This window comes from Lynx rufus, unplaced genomic scaffold (genome assembly GCF_022079265.1).
Source record: "Lynx rufus isolate CCGP_SWC_20201006 ecotype Redwood Valley unplaced genomic scaffold, mLynRuf1.p SCAF_9, whole genome shotgun sequence".
NCBI lineage: Eukaryota > Metazoa > Chordata > Mammalia > Carnivora > Felidae > Lynx > Lynx rufus.
This window is the reverse complement of record NW_025814897.1, coordinates 108,606,199-108,626,253: the sequence shown is the minus strand read 5'-3', so window position 1 is coordinate 108,626,253 and position 20,055 is coordinate 108,606,199. Positions and strand designations below refer to the sequence as shown.

Sequence of the window (20,055 nt, the reverse complement as noted above, 5' to 3'; positions counted from 1 at the left end):
CCCCCCGCAGCCCTGGGTCCTTCGAGACTAGAGTTCCCCCGCACCTTTCCTCCCCGAGCGAAGAGGTTCCGGGAGAAGCCTGGGCTCCCCCAGCTTCTCGGGTGGAGGGAAGGAGTGAGTGGAACTGGTCCGGTTGCTTCCCTCCCGGATGGAAGGCGGGTCCTGGCTCCCAACCCCGCGCACCCTTGCGGGCAAGGACCCCGGGAATATGGGGACGGAGCTCCCGCCGCGGAGCCAGAGAGCGTGTGCCGGACGTCCTGGCACTGGCTCCTTACCTGGGCGGCGGCGGCTCCGTTTCCCCCATTCCTAAACTTGGGGGACAGACTTCACAGTGGGGTTGCGAGTATTAAATGCCCGCACAAGAGGACAGGTAATGACTTGAAGTTCAAACTGAGATCACGATGAGCTTTAACGGAGAAAACGACTTCACGTCGTGGTCTTTGGAACATTACTTATGATGGGCTGTGGTGGGCTCGCGGCGGGGAGGAGAGGGCAGGGGAAGTGTTGGAAGGGAACTCACCTTGCAGGGGTCTTGCGGGCCCAACGCATCCTACCATGTGTTTTCCTATGGCCGGCGAGCTCAGAGTGTTGTTTTTTGTTTTCGTTGGTTTTAAAAAATTAAGACTGATGTTTGATGGTACATGAAAATTATTTAAGTTCATATAATCAGGCTAGATCTTAAAAGTTCTCATCATGAGAAAAAATGTGTCGCTATGTGACGGCTGTTAACTAGACTTAACTGTGATCCGTTTGAAAATATACACAAATAGCGAATCATTGTGTTGTACGCTTGAAACTAACGAAGTTATGTGAAATATTCTAGTGTCTATAGTTTTTTAAAATATCTACTTATTTGGGGGAGAGCACAAGCGGGGGAGGGCGAGGGAGGGGGACAGAGGATCCGAAGTGGGCTCTGCACTGACAGGCCAAGAGCAGAGAGCCTGATGTGGGTGGGACTCAAACTCACGAACGGGAAGATGGTGACCTGAGCTGATGTCACTCAACCAACTGAGCCACCCAGGTGCCCCATCTAGTGTCTGTAGTTTTATTTCAACACCAGCCATGACCAGTTGTATACATTTTATTTATGCCCACTTTTGCACAACAGCAGAGTTGAGTAGTTGCATCAGAGGCTATATGGCTGGCAAAACCTAAAACGTTTACCATCTGGTTCTTTCAAGGAAGTTTGCTGACCCCTGAAATCTATATTCAGAAGGATGTTCAGAGGCTGTTTAAAAAAACACAGTGTCGGGGGCACCTGGGTGGCTCAGTCGGTTAAGCGTCTGACTTTGGCTCAGGTCATGATCTCGTGGTCTGTGAGTTCAAGCCCCGCGTGGGGCTCTGTGCCGAGCTTAGAGCCTGGAGCCTGCTTCAGGTTCTGTGTCTCCCTCTCTCTCTGTTCCTCCCCCGCTCTCCTTCCCTCTCTCTCTCAAAAATAAATAAACATTTAAAAAATATTTTAAAAAATACAGTGTCGGCCTATGAAGCTATAATCTTAAGAAAATGAAGAAAAGAGTATAAAGATTTAGATCTACTCCAAGAAGTCTATAAACTTAAAAAAAAAAAAATAGGTTGCAGAACACTGGTGAGAAAAATGACCCAAAATTTGGAAATAAGACCCAAAACGCAAAATGTCCTCCCAGTGCCATAGCCATCCAAGGACTATTTAAATACCCATAGGGATGAACATTTGATTGTGCTATTTACCACTAAGTGTTCAGATGCAGATATTACAAGTGGATATTGTGCAGATACAAAACATTTATATCCAGTAGAAAAAATAACTTCCAAAGTTGTATTTCTTATCGCCCTATAGGACATGAACCAGTTTTGTGTCTAACCTAGAATCACACTCTAACATTCCTCTTTTTTTTTTTTTTTAATTTTTTTTCAACGTTTTTATTTTATTTTTGGGACAGAGAGAGACAGAGCATGAACAGGGGAGGGGCAGAGAGAGAGGGAGACACAGAATCGGAAACAGGCTCCAGGCTCTGAGCCATCAGCCCAGAGCCTGACGCGGGGCTCGAACTCCCGGACCGCGAGATCGTGACCTGGCTGAAGTCGGACGCTTAACCGACTGCGCCACCAGGCGCCCCTAACATTCCTCTTTAAATGCCTATCAATATCCAGCTCCCCAAGACGTATTACCACCTCACTGAGGGGTTAATACAGCTTGGTTACGTGTTCATTCCAGATCTAGCATCGGACTTTTAACATTTTGAAGATTATACTCTGACAATACATATGCTGTGATTCTCTACATATTTTTTAAGTTATGCATGTATATGCACATGCACGCACATGTAGTTACATCAAGAAGGGACCCAAAAGGGGCGCCTGGGTGGCTCAGGTGGCTAAGCGTCTGACTTCAGCTCAGGTCATGATCTCACGGTTTGTGAGTTGGAGCCCCACATCGGGCTCTGTGCAGACAACTCAGAGCCTGGAGCCTGTTTCGTATTCTGTGCTGTCTCTCTCTCTGCCCCTCCGCTACTCGCACTCTGTCTTTTCTCCCTCTCAAAAATAAATAAACATTGGGGCGCCTGGGTGGCGCAGTCGGTTAAGCGGCCGACTTCAGCCAGGTCACGATCTCGCAGTCCGGGAGTTCGAGCCCCGCGTCAGGCTCTGGGCTGACCGCTCAGAGCCTGGAGCCTGTTTCCGATTCTGTGTCTCCCTCTCTCTCTGCCCCTCCCCCGTTCATGCTCTGTCTCTCTCTGTCCCAAAATAAATAAAAAACGTTGAAAAAATAAATAAATAAATAAATAAACATGAAAAAAAATTTTTTTGAAGGGACCCAAAAGATACCCACTCACCAAACTATCGAGGGGGTTACCTGTTAGGTACGTAGGAGGTGGAAGGCTCTTGCCTTTTCCTCTGTATGCTTGTGTATCATGCAAATCTGTTTTTTTTTTTTTTTTTTTTTTGAGAGAGAGAGGGTGCAAGTGAGCAAGGGGCAGAGAGGAGAGAGAGAGAGAGAGAGAGAGAGAGAGAGAGAAAGTGGGGCTCATCTGAAGTGGGGCTTGTTTTTACTGGAAGCAGGGCTCAAACTCACGAACCATGAGATCATGACTTGAGCTGAAACCAAGAGTCAGACGCTTAACTGACTGAGCCACCCAGGCACCCATCATGCAAATCTTTTACAAGAACAAGTTCACACACTACTTGGATATTTCCTTCAATGGCACTGAGCCAGGGACGCCTGGGTGGCTCAGTCAGTTGAGCAGCTGGCTTCGGCCCAGGTCACGATCTCATGGTTCATGAGTTCAAGCCCCACATCGGGCTTGCTGCTGTCAGTGAAAAGCCTGCTTCAGATCCTCTCTCCCCCCCCCTCTGCCCCTCCCCTACTAGTACGTGCTCGCTCTCTCTCAAAAATAAACATTAAAAAAAAATTTTTTTTAATGACACGGAGCCAGAAACCCTAATGCATAAAAGCTCATGTGTATTCACCAGAGAACCGAGATGCAAACTATTGTTTCAGCAGTGGGCCCATGGCTGGGCCCTGGGTGTCACCCCTGTGATGTGTCAGAACGGGGGGTCTCAGGGACGGTCGTGATTAAGGACACTGGGCAGCAAGCATGGTGTGGCGGGAGACTTTGGGTCTTGGCCAGACCTTGAACCTTCCTTCTGGGGCAGAGAGACAGGAAGGAGGCCATGGGGGTGGCCAAGTTCGTGTTGTCCTTCTACTTTAGTTCCTGGGAGTGTTCATGTCCCTCCACACCGTTTCTGCCCGTTTTTCTGGATTCTGTGGTTGAGAGTCCTGGAGTTTTCACCTCTTACACGTATGGAGGAAATGTTTTCTTCTTGCTTGGAAGTGTCCCTGCCCACTTAGTCTCAGTACTGGATCTTAGTCTCAGTACTGACTCCTTCACTCATGGCCGTGAGCACTTGAGCCGGCACTCCCTCTCTCTACCTCGAACTTGTGCACAAAACAGGATTTATGCCACGAGTCTCATCTGGGACTCCGGGAAAGGACAGAGATGATGGGGGTGAAAGTGCTGCGTGCTTGAAGGTGGCAGAGAAGGGCAAGCTGGTCAGCATCAGGCCCCTGAAGAAGAGGATAGAAGAGCCGGGTGCTCTCTGGACCTACGGAAGGCCCGGGGAAGGTGCCGGAACAGTTACGGGCACTCTCTCACCTCTTCCCTTCCCTTCGTCCCTCCCCATTAGGGGATGGAGCAGATACTTGGGGCTTGCAATTCAGCCCAGGCCTCCTCACCTGGGAATGCCCTCCAGCTACCCTTCTGGGGCCTAGTCTCTTGTTGGCCGAAGACTTGCTGTGGACCTGCGACATGCCCTTCCGCCGTTCCGAGCCCCGGCTCTGTACAAGTACCCACACTGCCTCCTCTGTGGCACTGTCGAGGGGACTCGGCGAGAAGGTATGCAGAAGCGTACACGGTGTGCGGGCAAGATGATACGGGACGCTGTCCCTTCATCAACCCGATGAAGCCAACAGGCTCCTGCTGGCCTGCACCTGTCACCCTCCAACCTCCCTTAACTTGGGAGCTCCCCTGGCCCCTCATGAACCACTCCTCTATTGGCTGGAACCAGCCTGGATTCTAGAATCTTGTCCCCTCCAATGTCCTTGGGGCCCTGGAACCCCACCGCTATTCCAAACTGTGCACTCTAGAAAGAGAAGGGCCAGCTGCTTCTCCTGGACAGTGTCGGCTTGCTCAACTCTGCCGTCTGACTGGAGTCTACGCTGCCGCCACGATGCGGTGGCGGGACCGGCTGGCTGTGCTCTTCTTTCCAGAAGGCATGATGCTCACTGTGGCCTCACTGATGCTCTTCCTTGTACACCTGAGTGTCTTTGCCAGCGACGTGCAAAACTTCTGTGTCACCCACCACTACGACCGCATGAGCTTCCACTACACGGTTGTCCTGATGGTAGACCGGGGCCGGGGCTCCAGGGCGTGGTCGGGGGAGGTCCGGGGGCTGATGGAAACCCCGCTGTTGTCTCAGGGGGCCACTCTCCCACCGGATGGGGCCTACAGTTCTCCCAGGTGATCGGCATCTGCTGGGCCGCCATGGGGTCACTCTACGCTGAGATGACAGATAACAAGTTTCTTCGGTGCTTTTCCCTGACCATCCTGAGTGAGTGGGGGTGGGGCTGGGCTAAGGGGGGGGGAGCTTTGGATCCCTGAGACCTGGCAAGGAGCAGGCGGGGAATGCTGATGGGGGCTCTCTCCTCTGCCCAGTGCTAAATGGAGCCATGTTCTTCAACCGCCTGTCTCTGGAGTTTCTGGCCATCCAATACCGGGAGGAGAGTCACTGAGGCCAGAGGACCGGGCCGAGAAGGGGGAAGGAAAAGGAGGCTTCGGTGTTTTAATAAAGTCTGTCATTTATTTCCACCTGTCATCTCCTTCGTGGGGAGGAGGGTGGGAGGCTGGAGACCCAGGGTAAGCAGGTCAAGACAAACGTTTGAACTGCAGGGGCCCCAAGCCCAGCCAGCAGCCACTCTAGTGGACTTGGCTGGGCCTGGGATCTTAGTGTCTCAAGCTTGAAGGAGAGGAGCGGAGAAAAAAAAGCCCCCAGACCTCCCCACCTCAGGCCCCCAGGTCCTAGGCTGGCCCAGCTCCAAGCAAGGGCTCAGGAGGGTCCCACACGGATGTGAGGGTTCATGAGCGGGTCCAAGTTGGGATCGCTGTCAGCTGCAGCTCGGCCCAGGCGAGACATGAGGGCAAGGAGAGCCAGGAAGCCCAGAAGCCCCAGGAGCAGCAGCAGCCCTGCCCGCTGGAGCAGGGTCAGCGGCCGCTTACGAGACCCAGCCCGGCTCCTAGGGGGACGAGGGGAAAGTCAGGTCAGGTCCCCACTCCCTGACGGCCCCTCAGCCCGGAGAGGAACCCCAGTCACGACACTTGTCTTCTGGCCCTGGGGCCACCATTCCTGAGCTTTGTTTCTTCATGCGTGCAGGGTCAACCCTGCACCTGCCCGTTACACAGGTGACTGTGCAGCTCAAACCAGCTGAGGCAACAACTTGTTCTGGAAACTGGAATGTGTCAGGCATGGTAGAGTCACTAAGGTCAGGTGGTGCCAGAGCAGGAAGGGGCCTCAAAGAGCCCAAGTTCAAGCCCCAGATACCTAACGGGCCAGGAAACAGCCCGCGAGTAGAGCAGACCCAAGACTCCTACTGCCAAGCTGCGGCCTCCCTGCACAGCCCAACACGAGGTGTCACTGCCCAGAACAGGCCCCTTTTGTCATGAAACCATTACGCCCAGGGCCTCTGGCTCTCACTTCCTCCCCTCCCCCTTCCTGCCATGCTGCCCCACCTGACCCTGTGTACCTGAGCAGCTGGGCCAGCCAGCCCAGGGCAGGCCGGCGACGGTACTTGTCATCATCACAATCCCCGTGGAGGCCTGGTGAGCGGTCATCGTCCCGCGTGTCATACACCTTCCTCGGGGCTGAGGCTGCAGGGACAGAGCCACCGGTATCCACAGGCTCAGAGAAACTGGCCTGCAGCAGGGTGGGGGGTGGGGAGGGCAGGAGCTCCTTGCCCTCTCAGCCTGACAGAATGTCTCAGAATCGTGGGGAGGTGATGGCCATGTAAGAGTGAGAGGGGAGGGGCCCCCCGGGGGGGACTCTGGAACCCTGAGCTCTTTACAAGTCAGCCCACTCCCTTTCTATCCTCCTCTAGACTGGACAGTGCCCCGGCTCACCGTGAGTCAAGGGCTCAGGGCTGCCCATGTGGATCACCGTGTGCTGCTCGGGCCGGCTCGGGGAAGCGGGGGGCCGGGGGACTTGGCTGTAGAAGGCTGGGGCGGCGGAAGCGCTGGCAATCTCCTCTCGTTCTGGGGCACCACTGGCTATGGCAAGAAGAGAGCTGTCAGCAGAGCGGGGAGGCGAGGGCCCCCAAAGGCAGTGCGGGCCACCGCTTACCATTAAAACTAGACCAGTCGGAGAAGTCAGAGGTGTTGACGGGCTCGGGTTCCGGGCTCACCACTTCATCGATCTGGAGGAAGGAGCCTGTGTCATCGGCCTGCCTAATTATGTCCCACCCCACCCATCTGGCCCAGGTGGCACCTAGGGCAGATGGTCAGACAGACAGACAGATTCTCACCAGAGGAAGGCCCAGTCCTGCTCGGGCCCAGTTGACCGTGGCCAGCTTCTCTCTCAGGGCAGAAGCCACAGGGCCAGCCAGGTTGGTCGGGGGGAAGATGGGGCCACTGCAGCTGGGGCACTGGTAGCCAGCAGGCGCTGTGTTTCGGGGTAGCTGGGCGGCACGTTCGTTGAGGCAAGCCCAGTGGAAGAGGTCTTAGGGCCCATGAGATAGGGGAGGAGAGGTAAGAGGAAGAAGACACTTAGGACCCCTAGCCCAGCAACAGCCCCCAGCCTGCTCTAGGGACATAGGCGCACATACACCTAAGCCTGCAGCCTTCCTGTCCTCACTTAGGTCCATTTCAGCAGTGTCCCCTAAGACTTGAGCCTTCTTGGTCACCACTGACCCAGTCAAGGTAGATGCTACCAAGATCCCCAGCCCACTAGGAGGGAGAAGCCCACCAGGGTGGGAAGAAGATGCCAGTGACCCTTAAAGTGAGTCCTCTCTGAACCTGCACTGAACACAAGATCCTCGGGCTAACAGCTAATCAAGAACAGTTTCAGAAAAAGTTCCTAAACACACACAGGCACAGGGATGCATGCACACACCCACGGACACAAATGTACGCGCGCTTGTACACCTACAGTCAAACACAAGTACCGTCCCCTGTATCTGTACTCGTGGGCACACTAACTCGCACACGTACACATCTATACATTCACGTTTGCTAAAATTCAAGCACTGTCACCCACACATACTCCTGCGACCCCACAACGCACCTGTGTTCGTATGTTCACACGATTTACCCATTTACTCGTCCCCAAGTACTAAGGAACCCGTTAACACATGTAAAAACATAACCCACGTTAAATTCATGGATATAGATACACACATACACACAACGAGAAATACATACACGGAGCTCTCTTGCACTCGCTCCTTCAAAAAAGTGGAACTAAGACTCCTACACCGCAGTCAGGTCAAGGTCACGACACATGTGACTGCTGACTTCTTTTTGCTGATTTACTGTAGGAAACTCCCTTCCTCTCTCCCTTCAGCTCACTGTTGGTCCAGCCAGCTACTGCCCACAGTCATGATGATAACTACAAGTTTGACCGACTCTCCTTCAATCCTCAAAACGGGCAGGTAAGCAACGAAGAGCTTTAGGGGCGCCTGGGTGGCTCAGTCGGTTAAGCGTCCAGCTCTTGACCCTGGCTCAGATCATGACCTCACGGGTTCGTGAGTTCGAGCCCCGAATTGGGGGACATCAGTGTGGAGCCCGCCTGGGATTCTCCTCTCCCTCTCTGTCACTTCCCCACTCTCGCGCGCTCTCTCTCAGAATGAATAAACTTAAAAAACGAGAATCAAAAAAAAAAAACCTAGGAGCTTTAATTTTTAGGGCAAAACACTGAGGTCTAGAAAGGGAAAATGACTTGTCTGAGCTCGCATAGCAGGTAAATAATGTAGCAGGGCTAGAATTTTGGGCTCCAGCCTCCCAAGCTTGGGAGGGGGTGGTTTCCATTGCCCTGCTGCTTAGAGAGGCCCTGGAAACTGGTCACCAAGCTGGGCCTGTCCTGATCCCTCCCAAGGTGCTCAGGCCTCACCATAACAGATGAGGCGGGTGGTCTCCCGGTTGGCCAAGGGTATGTTGCACAGTCGGCAATTTGGATTGTAGTCGCTATCTTGGAGCCACTGCAGATAGGACTGGACGATGCACTGCAGAGGGAGAGAGAGGTCACAACTGGGGCCCATCTTCTCAAGGCCCAGCTGCTGGTCTCTCATCACAAAGGAGAATCATCCTTTCTTTTGTCCAATCAATAAACATTTATTGAGCCCACAGTGTGCTAGAGTCTGTCTTAAGGGCTGGGGATAGAGCCGAGAACAAAATAAACCAAGTTCCTCCCCTCCTGGAGCTTCCATTCCAGCCCAGGCCCTTCAGAGATTTGGAGAAAACCAATACTGCCTGCCCACCCAGTGCCCTGCTCAGCGGCTCCCATGAAGGACGCACCTTGGCGTGATTGGCTACCAGGCAGTGCTCGCAGACGTTGACCCGGTGTTCGAAGCAGAACAGATTGGTCACCTTCCTCTTGGGGCACTTGCAAAGTCCCATATTCGACCCTGAGAAAGGAGTCTGAGTTAACAGAGAATTCTGTTGTCCGCCACTACGAACTCACAAGCCCAGATGGTTTCCACTCTGAACTCCTCTAGACACCTCTCATTATCGCCCCAACCCCCAATTCCTGCCCACTGCCCCGCTACATCCCTGGCCACGCCCCCTGAACAACTCCCGCCTCTAGTGACCCCCCATTCCTCCTGGATCCCGCCCCCCGCCACGTCCCTCCATCAGCGTCTCTCCGATACCAGCAGCCCCGCCCCCAGGGGCTCCGCCTGAGCCCCACCCCCTCCAAGCCCCGCCCCCACGTTCAATACAGACCCCGCTCTTCGTGTTCCCGAACGACCGCCGCACCGGTCCCGACAGGCGCGAGAGCTGGCCCGAGGCGCGGAAGGACAGACACCGCGCTCAGCCGAGCTCTGCGCTCTCTACCCCGGACCGCTCTGATTATCCCTCCGCTGCCACGTCTCTTCCGGGTGCTGCGCGCTCTGATGACGCTAGCGTGCCACTGGCCCCGCCCCTGCTGACGCTAGACGTGAAGACGGCTGAAGAGGTGAAAACTGAGCACGGCGGCCCTCCCCCCTTGCGTCACTTCCGCTTCCTCCCAGCCAGGCGGGTAATTCGAACGTTTCTGTCTCCGTCGGCCCTCCGGGTTGGCGCGAGCCCTGGCGGCGGAGACCGTGGCGGAGATCGAGACCAAGGCTAATATGTCCGAGAGGCGAACGCGGTCCGGAGGGGCCGCCCAACGCTCCGGTGAGCGGAAGGAGCGCGGGAGCCTGGGGCCGAGCCGTTTGAGGGACGGAGCCCCGTGAGGAAGGCCCTCCCCCCACCGCTCTAGGAGGCTCCTTCCCGGGAAGAAGCCCCAAAGGGCTTGTTTGGGAACTTTCTCTCGCCCTCTCCTGAACTTGTTCTCTAGACTCTGAGGTTTAGAGCCCTCCCCTACCTCCTAACTTTTTTCTCTTCCCAGGGCCCAGGACCCCGTCTTCTACTCAGTCTCCGCGGAGGTCCCAGCGGAAATCAGGCCCTGATCTCCCCAGCACCCTCCCTGAAATCTGGCCCAAGGTGAGCCCGGGCTTCCTCAGTTTCTGCCTCGGAGGCCGGTGGAGTAATGTGTAGTTCATGTTCACTCCTCTTTTCCAGGCATCCCCTGCGGCTCCTGTCAGAAAGCCCATCGTTTTGAAGAAGATCGTAGCCCATACCGTAAAGGTGAGGGCTAACAGAAGGGCTGTGGGTTGGGAGCCAAAATTGGGGGTGGCTAAGTGATCGGTTGTTACTGTCTCCACAGACCCCATCTGTGCACACGCCTCGAAGGAGCCCAAGGGTGAGTTCATTTTCATCTGCTTAGTTGAGTGGGGAGCACTCTAGAAATGGGGCAGGGCATACTGGCTGCTCCCATCTGCCCAGGTAACTGTTTTGAGGTACAGATCTTCCTCCCGTTAGGACGGGGTTACATCCTAATAAACCTATCGTAAGTTGAAAATATCCTAAGCCAGAAATGCATTTCATACACGTAATCCTTTGAACGTCATAGTTTGGCGAAGCTTGCCTTAAACGGGCTCAGAACACTTACGTTAGCGCGCCGTTGGGTAAACCATCTAACGCAAAGCCTATTTAAAACAAAGAGTTGGATACCATTTAATTTCTTGAGTTCTGTATGAAAGCGAACAATGGGATGGTTGTACGTTCTATCCATTGTTTACCCTCCGTGATCGCGTATCGGGAACTGCCTGACGAGAGAGTATCTTACCCCGTATCACTAGCCTGGGAAAAGATCAAAATTTGAAATGTGATCTCTGCTGAATGTGTATCAGTTTTGCGCGGTAATAAAGTTGAAGAATTTTGAGTCCGACCATCAGTAAGTTGGGAACCATCTGTATTTGGAAACAGGTTGCCTTTGGAAACCTACATACATCGCCCGTTTTGCGCACTCCGTGTGGACTTAATAATACATTGTGGTCTTGTGGCGTTCTAATAGTCTATATTGTTTTCCTTGAAGAACTGAGCTGTGTCCCAACTCTTCCTCCTCCTTTCCAGTCTGTCTGCTCTGTTTGTGAGTACTGGTTGTTGTAAGAGAAACGTACAGCGTTTGTCCTGGTTTAGCAGGGTGTTTCATTAACAGAAAACCTGTGCCTGGGGATATAATAAATGGAAAACGCTAGCTGCCTTTTACGAGCACATGGAACTCCCAGTCAAGTGGGGAGAAAGACCGATGAGCAAGCGATAGTAGCCTAGTGTGCTGAGAACTGCCATAAGAAAAGTACCAGAGGTCAGGAAGGCACCCAACCCAGACTAGCTGTCCCTGCGATTGTGTCACAGAAGAAGGAAGGTTTCAACTGAGTCTTTAAAGACAGTAGTGTTTGGGCACAGGAAGCTGTGTTTGCCGCGACCTCTTAATTCACAAAATCCCGAGGCGTGCAGAAGGGCAGCTTGCTCGGTGTGCCTTTGGCGATCTTGTTAGGGGATGGAACAGGCTAAGACAGCAGTTCCTGAAGCATGAAAGCCACACTCGGGAGCTTGGGCTCCATCCTTGGCACCGCAGGAGCCTTTGGGGAGTCGGTAGTCCCCGAGGCACGCTGGCGTGTTTCAGAAAAATCCCTCTTGGGTCTGGGTGGAGACCGGGTTGGAAAAAGCCTGCTGCTGGGGACCCGAGGCCGGGTAGGAGGACTTGACTGAAGTGACATGGTGGGGGCCTGAAGGAAGGGAAGGGCAAAGTGATGCTCTGCCCCTCGGCTCACCACGTGACCATCCCATCACACAGGACTCGGCTTAAAGGACACCTCCTGGAAGCCTTCCCTGATCACTTGTACCCTGTCGCTGTTGTGTTTCTCTTCGTAGTTCTCGTTAGGCCTTACAGATACCTGAGAATATTTGCGTGTGGTCTTGAGGGCGGGGACTTCTGCCTCCCCGTGGTAATCCCTCATTCTTGTTGGTTGAATGATAGGTTGATGATATACTGATCAAAACTGCAAGGATTCGGACGGCTGTTTGGCTGTAGGGGATGAGGAGGAAGTAGTCTAGGGTGACCCCCATTTTGTTCGGCATCCCCCCCTTTTTTTAGTTTATATGAGAGACAGTGCAAGTGGGGGAGAGGCAGAGAAGGGGGGGAGAGAGAGGGGGAGAGCGCGCATGCACAAGAATCTCCAGCATGCTCTGCGCTGACAGTGTGGAGCCCAAAGCAGGGCTTGATCTCACCAACCATGAGATCATGACCTGAGCCGAAATCAAGAGTCGGATGCGGGGCGCCTGAGTGGCCCAGTCGGTTGAGCATCTGACTTCACCTTAGGTCATGATCTCGTGGCTTGTGGGTTCAAGCCCAGCGTTGGGCTCTGCTGACAGCCTGGAGCCTGCTTCGGCTCCACTCGTGTGCTCATGCGCGCTCTCTTTCTCTCTCTTTCTCTCTCTCTCTCTCTCGATAATAAACATTAAATAAGAGTCGAGTGCTTAACTGACTGAGCCACCCAGGCACCCATATTCAGCATCCCCTTTACTGACTCCTGGGGCAGATTTCTAGTGCTTGTAGCTAGGAAGTGTCTCTCTTGATAACCAACATCCTTCTGTTAGACCACAAGAGTGGCGGAATTTGTCCTGTTTCCTATCTTGTCTTGGCTGCCGGAAAGCTCAGTGTGGAATTTTGTGTACATTTGTTCAGTGAGCATTTATGGAATGCCTGCTGCACGCAGGGCTTTGCGGAAGGTGCTGGACGTAGGCAGGGTCACCCAGACGGACGAAGACCCCTTGCTGTCAAGAACCTCATATTCCAGTTGGGGTGATGGTTGACCAGTGAACAAGCCAAAATCCGAGAGTGGTGGCTGCCGGACGAGATAGGTCAGGGTGACAGCAGTAAATAGCAGTGGTAGGGGGGGCTGGTCTCTGCTCTATGGTAAGAAATATCTTCTCCGAGGAAGCCGCGTTTGAGCTGAAAATAGAATTTTTAAGGAGCCAACGCGTGGACCTCTCTTTTTCTTCTCTCTTGATTGTTTTAAGTTTATTTCTTTATTTTGAAGCAGGAGAGGGGCAGAGAGAATTCCAAGCAGGCTCCACCTACTTAAAATTCCAACCCACCCCCAGTCCTATCTTGTCCTGGTTTTTTTCCGAAGCGCTTAGTACCTCTGACGTGCTACATGATTTTTCCCTGTTCGTTAGCTCTGTCTTCCTCCCACGGGAACGGAAGCCCCATGGAGACCGGGTTTTCTCTGTTCTACTCCCTGTTCTCCCAGTGCCTAGAACGGGGCCTGGAACGGGGCCCGTGACCAATAGGCACTTACTGACTGGATGCACATTTTAGGAAAACTCGTGCCAGCTGTGTGACATATAGACCACAGAGGGCACAGGCAGAAGCAGGAAGAGAGGTCAAGAGGTTACTGCACTGGTCAGGACGACCCGTGATGGACGCCTGCATCAGTAGAGGTTGGCCAGCTTCTGGTCATGTGTTGTTTGGAGACGGAGCCGACAACACCAAGTGGTGATAAGTCCTCTTGCGTTACAGAAGTGCACTCAGAAGCGATGGCAGGTTGTTCTTCCCAAATTTGTCTCAAGGTCTGATTTGTTGCTCGTCCTGTCTTTTCCTTTATAAGTGTTCTATGCGTCTTTCCACACTGAATCTCCTCGGACCTTTCTGGAAGTAAGTAATAACAGCTAAGTAACAAGGAGTTGTTCTCTCTTCTGCCCTGGTACAGATTGCTTTTTTCTTGGAGAAGGAAAACAACCCTTCTAGCAAGGAGCCTGCTAGGGAGGAGCCCTTCAAGACAAGCAGTGTCCCCATCACCCCCACCCCTACTCCTGTGCTGTGCCCCCTGAATGTCGAGTCCAACTCCAGGGAAGACCTGGACGCCAGAGACTTGGAAATGTCTAAGAAAGTCAGGCGATCCTACAGCCGGCTGGAGACCCTCGGCTCTGCCCCCACCTCCACCCCAGGCCGCCGGTCTTGCTTTGGCTTCGAGGGCCTGCTGGGGTCAGAAGACTTGGCCAGAGTCTCACCTGTGAGGTGTTCAAAGTTAACCGAAGTCCCCAGGGTCCCTGTGAAGCCCTGGGCCCCAGATACCACTCTCCCCGGAATCTCTCCGCCTGCTGTGAAAGAGAAACGAAAGAAAAAGAAGGTTCCGGAGATCCTGGTGAGTGAGGGGCAGGGCATTTCCTCTGCTGGCACACGGGACACACTGGGAGACATGCCGGGACTCAGGCTGGCCTGGGGCTCAGCACCTGCAGGGTATAGGTAGAAATGCCCTGGCCAACGTGCCCCTTTCCTCACTCACCTGTCCCCTCCTTCCCCCCCCCCCCCCCCCCCCGTTTCTCTTCCTCTAGAAATCAGAGCTGGATGAATGGGCTGCAGCCATGAATGCCGAGTTCGAAGCTGCTGAGCAGTTTGATCTCCTGGTTGAATGAGATGTCGTGGGGGCCGTATTCTCCCCTCCCTTGTACATAGCTCCTCCTCCCTGCAGAGAAGACACTTGGGGTCCCCTCCCCTGGTCTTGTTACCTGTGCCTGTGCCGTCACCACACAAAGCCTGTCCTCCTCTGAAAGCTTGTGCAGCGGCGACAGCATCTCAGGAAACGTACTGCTGTCCCATGTCTATTCTGACCCACCAGCCTCTCCTTCCCTCCCAGGGGAGTCCAGCCAGTTTCCACACCAGGGAGTAGAGATTACTGGCACAGCCAGAGGAGGTGAAAGGCTGGGGTTGCAGGTGAGAGAGGACCTGGGCCGCTGTGGGGGATTGAGGCTGCTCTGCATCGGCCGCACCGAGCCTCAGGCATCCCCCCCACCCTGCATCGTCTTCTCCTGGGGGTTTGGTTCCCGGCCACGAGCCCATCTGCGTCAAGAAGCTTGGGCTCCCTCTCAGATTCTATAGATGGTCCAGGAGAGAATTCTGAGGAAGAAGCTGGACACTGTAGAGTTTTACATTGTGAAGGAGGGAGGGAAGCTTCGGTTGGGTCTGAGACCATAGCTCTCACTATGAAAGCTGTTCTGTAGGTCTGCTCTGCTGCTGAGATTGTTCAGTTAAATGCCAGGCTGCTGGGGGCCAGGAGGGTGCGTTTTTCGGTGTGGCCATTAGGTGCCACAGGAACTGAGGCCCGGGCCTCGGGGACGCCTGCACAGGGCCGGGAAGGGGCTGTGGTGGGAGGTGCCCTTATCGTCGCTTAGCCTATTTCTTACAAAATAAAGTGCAGAGTCTACTCCACTGTAGAGGGAAAACAGGGTCAAGCAATCCGAATCCTAGTCCCACTAGCGTTTTGCAGCTACACCCAGAAAGTTCTAGGAGGTGCCTTTTCACCTGCCAGAAAGGGACAAGGGTCAGAGGCAGTTTTAGCTTCCTTAGTGTCTGCTCACACGAGAACACTGCCTGACGAGATTTTAGGAGCAGATGGGGCGCGTGAGCGTGGGTGTGTGGTCTCATGGTTTCTGGGGAGCCCTGCTCCCCTGCTTCTCTTGGTTCGGTGCTGGTAAAGAGCATGCTCTCAGAGGCTGCCCTCCCACGATTTCTGCCATACGTCTTCTGACGTTTACGGGGCCGTGGAGGTAGAGGGGAGACGCACGCATGCTGGGTTAGGGTACTTGATCCGGCGCGGGCCCGGTGGGCACCCGTGAAAGCCCTCGAGAGGCCTGGGAATCCCGGGCTTCCTGTTCAACACTTCGTGCTTCGTCAGACCCTGCAAGCAAGCCCCCTTGCTCGGACGGGCCCGGACGCTCCAGAGCTGGACAGCTAAAGAATTCTTGTCCTCACTGGCTGGTGGGGTGGGACACGTGGGAAGTGTCTTGGCAGAGTCGAGAGTAGCCAGGTGCTGTGCTGATGGCATCGTCGCAAATTCTCGCTGTCGCTGAAAAACTAAGACTAGAGTTTAAGGGGAAATTGTGTTGTCGTTTCAATAAAAAAAATTTTTTTTGATTACAAAGTTTCTGCTCATTCGTAGACTGCTGTTTTCACAGAGGCAGAGGTGAGGGTGGGAGGCCCAGGAAGCCAAGCCTTCTTTGACCTGTGTCACCAGGGTTGTCCCCTTGTGCAGGGGACTACCAGCCTGGCCTCCGGTGGCCCCGTGATCACTGCTCTGCTCTCACGTTTGTTTTTTTCTGTCCAGTCAAGAACAGGCCCTTCAAGGCAGGACTTGCTTCTTCAAGGCAGGACTGCCTGGAAAGGGGGCCTCCAGGGAGCCCCAGCCCCTCCAGTCCCAGGAGGAAAGAGGTGGGGCTGCTAAGAGCTTCACCCGGTGCCTGGGGACCCGCTCCTCACAGAAGCCGGCCTCTGTTCCCCTGTGAGGCTCCTGCGAAGGAGCCAGCTTCTCACATTGGCCCAGCCGCCGTGCCCTACGACAGTAGGGGCAGAGCCTCCTGGGGGCTAGTCAAAGATACAGGTTCAGTTCGCCCATCCGGCTCAAGGACGCCCAGAGACGCGTGTGCCGCTTGATGGCCTGTGGCGCGAACTAGTCTCCCTTCCAGCTCCTCTTTATACTTGTCCTTGCCTCCTGGCCCTTAGAACAAATTAAGGGCTTTAACTCCTTAAATTCAGGGTGCCTGGGTGGCTCAGTTGGTTAAGCATCCGACTTCGGCTCAGGTCATGATCTCACTGTGAGTTCAAGCCCCGTGTCGGGCTCTTTGCTGTCAAGGGGCTCGGGGGGTCATCTGCAACTCTGTGCTCGCCCTCGCCCCATCCCATCAGCCCTAACCTCAGCCTCCCTCTGTCCCAAGGCCATTGGACAGCACTGGCCTGGCAGGTCTAGTTCCTTTTAACCTCTCACTTCCAAACTCCACACTGGGGCCAGACTCGGTTTCCTAGAAGACAAAAATAGCCCGTCTCTCCCTTGCTTAAAGCCCTTTACACAACTCCACTTCTGAGTGTAACACCCCAAAGAATGGAAAGTAGGGTCTCGAAGGGATAAAAGATAATCATTCGTACAGACCATTGAGAGGCTTGCTTTTGTGGTGTCACAGCGTCTCCTGAACTTGTTCCCCGGTATCCACACAGTGTAGACACTTGGCAGGAGGATCAGTTGCGCCTGCCTCTCCACTCCCAAGGCCCTTGGCTTCCCCCTATCCCCCCCCCCGTGTCTCCTCGTCCCCCCCACACTCCTACTTACGGCCCAGACGACCCACAGACACACAAAGGTCTCTCCATGCCTCCTTGTCACCTGGGGGCCACAGCCCAGGCCAGCTCACACTGTGCCCTGGTGGCAGTGCCCTTCAGTACCGGCCTGCCCAAGCCGCTCCCTCTTTTGGATCGCTCTCCCCGTGCCAAGATACCCCATTTCCTATGGACAGTCAAGCATCACATTCACGGCGGAATCTAGCTGGACCCTTGAACCAAATGTGTGGCTCCCTTCTTTCGTGGCCGGGGCTGTCTACAGGCTTCCGTTGTGGCACATCTCCCTGTGCTGCGCTCACCTGGGAACCTGGGACCTTCCCTAGCCCCGGGGGCTTTTCCTGGGCAGAACCGGATCACCTATCTGTGTGTGCTCTCGGGACCCTGCCGAGACCTGTCCCACAGGAAGCAGCTCGTCACAGTTTACTGGGGACCACTAACTGCAGAGTAAGCTGCGTTCTGTCACGTTCATGCCACTGATTACTGACCTTTTCTTATACTTGGGCCCTTGAGGCTGCTTCCAGTTTTGCTCTCTGGTATGAATCGGCTACTCTGTGTAAATTATTTTTTATTTCCAGGGGAGTCGTGTCTTTAAGCCTCATTACCAAAGCAACCTTACCAGGGGCAAAGGTCCCGGCTAGTTTTGTAGATCTCGTTATACGCTGCCAACTTCCCCCAGGACACAAATCAAACCCAGTGACAGAGCTACCCGCTTGGGAGCGCTGGTATGACTTTGGAGAGTTACAGGAACTCCTGCAGGATGTTGCCAGCCACGAAGGTTCTGTTTACATCATGTGGACAGGAATTATAATATTTTAGGCCACCTGGAAAGGCTCAATGTACGGCAGAGAGGACTTCACATAGGATCCCTGCCACGACCCATGGGCTTGTCAAAAGCCCAGACGGAGCTCGGTATGAAAGACACACGGGAGGTCACTATTTGCCTTCTCATTGGATTGTCCTCTATCACTAGGCCAGCCGATGTGCAAGATTCTGGAAAATCTGAAAGTGAAAAATGGCGACAATTCCATCTATTGACTGAAGACTTTCTGTCACCTGGGGGTGGGGGGCGCCTGGGTGATTCAGTTGAGCATCCGACTTCGGCTCAGATCATGATCTTAGGGTTCGTGAGTTCGAGCCCTGCATCGGGCTCTCTGCTGTCAGCACAGAGCCCGTCTCCCTCTCTCTGTGCTCCCCCGATCGCATTCTCTCTCTCTCTCTCAAAAATAAACACTGAAAAATATATATTTAAAGACCTCCTGTCACTTGGGGAGAAGCTGCTAGTAACATCACTTCGTAGAGACAGATGTATATTTAGGCTCAGGGATGTGAACCCGTCCACGGGGGTCCCGGGGAGGTACATCTGCTCAGCAGAGAAAAGAGTGGGGTTCAGCTCAGATTACAGAGCAGGGAGGGAACAGGAGAGGGGTGAACAGCACGGGCAAGAGTGGCGGTGGGGGCAGCTCAGGCTGGTGTTGGGAAGTGAGGCTCCTGGCCGGTCTGAGCAGAGACCTGTTCAGGGACAGTGGCGTATTAAGGGGGTTGGGAACAGGGGTGTACATAAGAGAGGGTCTTGAATGCCACACTATTTGTTTCTCGGTGTCTCATTGATAGATGATTTCTATGCCCAAAACGGGAGGGATCCTCCACTTTTTTACAAGCTTCTATAGGATTCCTTTCAACAGGGTGCCCGTCACGCCCCCACCCCCTATACCTTGCATTTGCAAGGGTTCGGTTTCTAAAATATTACCAGCATGTAGCATGTTGCCAGATAAAATGCGGGTCACCTAGTAAAATTTGAATTTCAGATAAACCATGAATCATTTTTTAGTCTAAGTATTTCCCAAACACTGCGTGGGCCATACTTAAGCTTTTAAAAGTATTCGGTTTCATCTGAGATTCAAATTTCACTGGTACCCTTCCTTGCGCTTTATTTGCTAAATGTGGTAATCCTAACTTCGAGGGGTCTGGTTTGCTAGACAGAACTGGTGGTGGAGGCTCTCCAGACCGGAGGCTACGTCAAGAAAACCAGACAAGGGGCGCCTGGGTGGCTCCGTCGGTTAAGCGTCCGATTTAGGCTCAGGTCACGATCTTGCGGTTCGTGGGTTCGAGCCCCGCGTCAGGCTCTGGGCTGACAGCTCAGAGCCTGGAGCCTGCTTTCGGATTCTGTGCCTCCCTCTCTCTCTGTCCCTCCCCAGCTCCCTGTCTGTCGCTCTCAAAAAATATATAAACAAATTAAAAAAAGAAAACCAGACAAGGCTGGAAAGGGGGAGACCAGCAGGATGGCGGACGTGCCTCACCAACCGGGCTTCTGTCTCCTTCAGTCTCTCAGGGGCAGACGAAGAGCCCACTCTACACCCGTGGTGAAGCCAGAGGTGCAGCCTGTTGAGAAGCAGGAGCCGGAAGACCCTCAGGTCTCCGGGGAGCCAGTCTTAGAGGTGACAGGAAGCACCAGGGCCTCCCAAGGCAGGCGGCAGGGGTGGCAGGGAGGGTGGCAGGTGGCTGGAGAAATTCTTCCCCTGCCGGAGAGGAGCTCTGGACTGCCGGCCACCAGCCCCGCTGTCTTGCTCTACCGTGTGAGGGGACCCAGTCTCCCTGGCCGCCAGCCTTCTGCCCTTCGGTCACCATGGCACCTTCTCTGCCAAAGCCGTCTTCTTCAGAGCAACCGCGGAACTTGAAGCCAGAACCTACCGTCACATTCCTGTTTATACTCCTGAGCACAGCGGAGCCCAAGGAGTCCAAAGACCCCGAGGGGTAAGGCTGAGTGAGTGTGTGCAGGGGAGGGAGGCAGAGGGTGCTTCTCTCTGTTAACATTCAGACCTGGGCCAGGACTCGGCCCTGGGATGC

The 20,055-nt window shown here is 54.2% G+C and overlaps 3 protein-coding genes across 3 annotated transcripts; 2 read left to right on the top strand and 1 right to left on the bottom strand.

Annotated features, from left to right (window-relative positions):
* The first annotated feature begins 3,352 nt into the window (after window positions 1-3,352).
* On the top strand, window positions 3,353-5,279 carry TMEM262 (transmembrane protein 262). Its single transcript, XM_047070482.1, has 3 exons — window positions 3,353-4,878; window positions 4,986-5,085; window positions 5,190-5,279. Exons 1-3 carry the CDS (start codon window positions 4,705-4,707, stop codon window positions 5,264-5,266), a joined length of 351 nt encoding a protein of 116 aa, XP_046926438.1. The 5' UTR covers window positions 3,353-4,704; the 3' UTR covers window positions 5,267-5,279.
* Window positions 5,280-5,314: 35 nt separating this feature from the next.
* On the bottom strand, window positions 5,315-9,617 carry ZFPL1 (zinc finger protein like 1). The gene is made up of 8 exons (XM_047070481.1): window positions 9,462-9,617; window positions 9,036-9,145; window positions 8,632-8,743; window positions 7,049-7,242; window positions 6,868-6,940; window positions 6,648-6,794; window positions 6,275-6,398; window positions 5,315-5,767 (listed from the first exon to the last, which is right to left on the bottom strand). Exons 2-8 carry the CDS (start codon window positions 9,135-9,137, stop codon window positions 5,581-5,583), a joined length of 939 nt encoding a protein of 312 aa, XP_046926437.1. The 5' UTR covers window positions 9,138-9,145; window positions 9,462-9,617; the 3' UTR covers window positions 5,315-5,580.
* A 148-nt stretch (window positions 9,618-9,765) lies between these two features.
* Window positions 9,766-16,019, top strand: LOC124504861 (sororin-like). The gene is made up of 6 exons (XM_047070477.1): window positions 9,766-9,893; window positions 10,108-10,202; window positions 10,281-10,346; window positions 10,426-10,461; window positions 13,817-14,251; window positions 14,442-16,019. The coding sequence occupies exons 1-6, from the start codon at window positions 9,848-9,850 to the stop codon at window positions 14,520-14,522; spliced, it is 759 nt and encodes a 252-aa protein (XP_046926433.1). The 5' UTR covers window positions 9,766-9,847; the 3' UTR covers window positions 14,523-16,019.
* Window positions 16,020-20,055: the final 4,036 nt, after the last annotated feature.